The sequence below is a fragment of the Mobula birostris genome, chromosome 8 (assembly GCF_030028105.1).
Source record: "Mobula birostris isolate sMobBir1 chromosome 8, sMobBir1.hap1, whole genome shotgun sequence".
In the NCBI taxonomy this organism is placed as follows: domain Eukaryota; kingdom Metazoa; phylum Chordata; class Chondrichthyes; order Myliobatiformes; family Myliobatidae; genus Mobula; species Mobula birostris.
Genome location: NC_092377.1, coordinates 105959721 through 105962360, shown reverse-complemented (window position 1 = coordinate 105962360; position 2640 = coordinate 105959721). Strand labels below are relative to the sequence as shown.

Below are 2640 nucleotides of genomic sequence, written 5' to 3'. Positions count from 1 at the left end.
CACGATGGCTCGTCTGAGCGTGGGGAAAATTAGACTGTGAAGCAGTCGCAGGTGCGAGCTCCTGTTCCTGCGCCACGCTGGCGTGGCCCAAGTGTCGGCGCTGCCCCGCTCCAGCACTTGACTCAGGATCCGTTCCCGGCTTCGAACTCAGCCCGGGATGTGAGTGTGGCTGTCGCGGGAGGTCGGGGAGCACAACACGTGTGCGCCGAGCGGACAGGCGCGGCGTTTTGTTCTTATTGATCCTGTGATCCCGTGAACTGGGAATGATGAACAGTTCCGCGGAATGTCTGGGACCAAACGGCGTTGAGCTACACACCAATTCGAAGCATGTGAACTGCACCACAAGGCTGGACGCTCACACTGGGGGCGGCATTACAGCCCTGGGCATTCTTGTCTCGGTTTTCCTGAGTCTCATTACCCTGGCGACTGTGGTATCCAATGGATTTGTAATCGTCACCATCTACCAGACCAGGAAGCTTCACACTCCCGCCAACATCCTGATCGGCTCCTTGGCCGTCACTGACCTCATGGTCGCCCTACTGGTGATGCCCATAAGCATTGTCTACACGGTCAGCGGCACTTGGAGTTTCGGACAAATTGTCTGCGATATCTGGCTGTCCTCGGACATCACCTGTTGCACCGCCTCGATCCTGCACTTGTGTGTGATCGCTTTGGACCGGTACTGGGCTATCACGGACGCGGTGGAGTACTCGGCCAGGAGGACCCCTGAAAGAGCCGCTGGGATGATAGTCACGGTGTGGGTGATCTCGGTCTGCATTTCCATCCCGCCTTTATTCTGGAGGCAGGCCAAGGCAGTAGGGCTAACTGACTGCATGGTCAACACCGACCAGATCTTCTACACCATCTACTCAACTTTCGGAGCCTTTTACATTCCCACTTTGCTGCTGATCGCACTCTACGGGAGAATCTACGTGGAGGCGAGATCCAGGATCCTGAAGCAGACACCAAAGAACACGGCCAAGAGGCTGACCACAGCTCAGCTGGTAACCGACTCGCCGGGATCTTCCTCGCTCTCGGTGAACTCTCGGGTGAACGACCCTTCCAACGAGTCCGGGGGCTCTCCGGTGTATCTGAACCATGTCAAGATCAAAGTTTCCGATGCGCTTTTGGAAAGGAAGCGGATCTTGGCGGCCAGGGAGAGGAAAGCGACAAAAACTCTGGGCATAATCTTAGGGGCGTTTATCGTGTGCTGGCTGCCGTTCTTCATAATCACCCTGGTGATGCCCATCTGCAAAGAGGCTTGCTGGTTTCATCATGCCATCTTTGACATCTTTAATTGGCTGGGCTATCTAAATTCTCTCATTAACCCCATCATTTACACCATGTCTAACGACGACTTCAAGCAGGCTTTCCAGAAACTAATCCGGTTTAGATGACTGTGAATCACCAAATAGTCTCATACGTGTACAAGTAAGAACACTACACCACCGTCTCTTTCTGCCCCTCTACATTTACTGTATTTTTAAGTGACTAAAAGATCGAGTCAAATCAAGACTGTCCAGGTAGTGTCTTAGCAACTACACCAAATATTTGGAATTTCGGGTTTCAAAATCAGTATGTACACACATGTGGCATCGTCAGGGAATAAATATACCTGTTCAGTCCCCACGTCAGTAAATAAAACAAAGGCCCATACCCGCGTCTGATAAGACAGATCAAAATATACCTGTAGTTATGAGGGGGCGGGGGATCTTTTCATTTTCTTTTTCCCATTCTGCAGTGGAATCGCTCTGAATCCATTCATTATGGATTGACGCTTGATAATGTGACATTGGATCAGTTCGCACGCCTAGCGAAGTCCCGTTCTCTGAGCACCTTATAAATCAGACATATGTAATCAGATCGTCAGGAGATAGGGTTAGATCTTTTGTCCGTGTCCCACAGTTTTGAACTAACTGTGCCTCTTAAACAGCTTTGGCCGACTTTGAAATTTTGCCTCTTCTCAGCTTAGCTTGCTTTAAGCCGAAGTTTTGGTGATTTGAAAACGCAGTATATGAGTACCAAGGGAGTGAATATGTCGATGGAAATGTAATTTGAATCTCAGAAAAATCGCTATTGCTCTAATCGCAATAGCTGTCGGAGTGGCATCTTTTTAACCTATTCTGCGTTTAAAAACACACATTACTCATTGCTGGCATATGTCAAAGCGCAAAACCAGTTTTGATGCCTGGGTGGTTATCTGTGGTTTGAAACTACCTGTTCCGCCTGTGTGTTATTCAGTGTCCGTGCTTTCCGAAAGATTCCCTTCAATTGCGTTATTATAGATTAGTACTGGTAGTATGAAGAACAGCTAAATAACTTTTAAGACAGCTAAATGATTTTTGATACATGAACCATGAGTTTTGATTAATCAATGTTTTCTGTTGATCGATTTAGAAGTATCATTAAACAGAAATGATTGGTCTTTTGTAACAAGTGGTGAACATGTCTCGTTTTAATAATGTTTGGAAGAAAGATCCAAACAAAAAAGAACAGTGGAATGGTAGTTGTGGGAAGGACCAGTAGAGATTCTTGCTTGGATCAACATCAATAAAAAGCATCCATCTTAGAGGAAGTTTACATTCTTGTGAGCATTGTAATTCAGTTACTGCTTTGCAAGCTTTTTGGGTTAAAGAAGAG

The 2640-nt window shown here is 47.3% G+C and overlaps 1 protein-coding gene across 1 annotated transcript; it reads left to right on the top strand.

Annotated features, from left to right (window-relative positions):
* Window positions 1–266: 266 nt before the first annotated feature.
* On the top strand, window positions 267–1397 carry LOC140202270 (5-hydroxytryptamine receptor 1B-like). The gene has a single exon (XM_072267154.1). It carries the CDS (start codon window positions 267–269, stop codon window positions 1395–1397), a length of 1131 nt encoding a protein of 376 aa, XP_072123255.1.
* Window positions 1398–2640: the final 1243 nt, after the last annotated feature.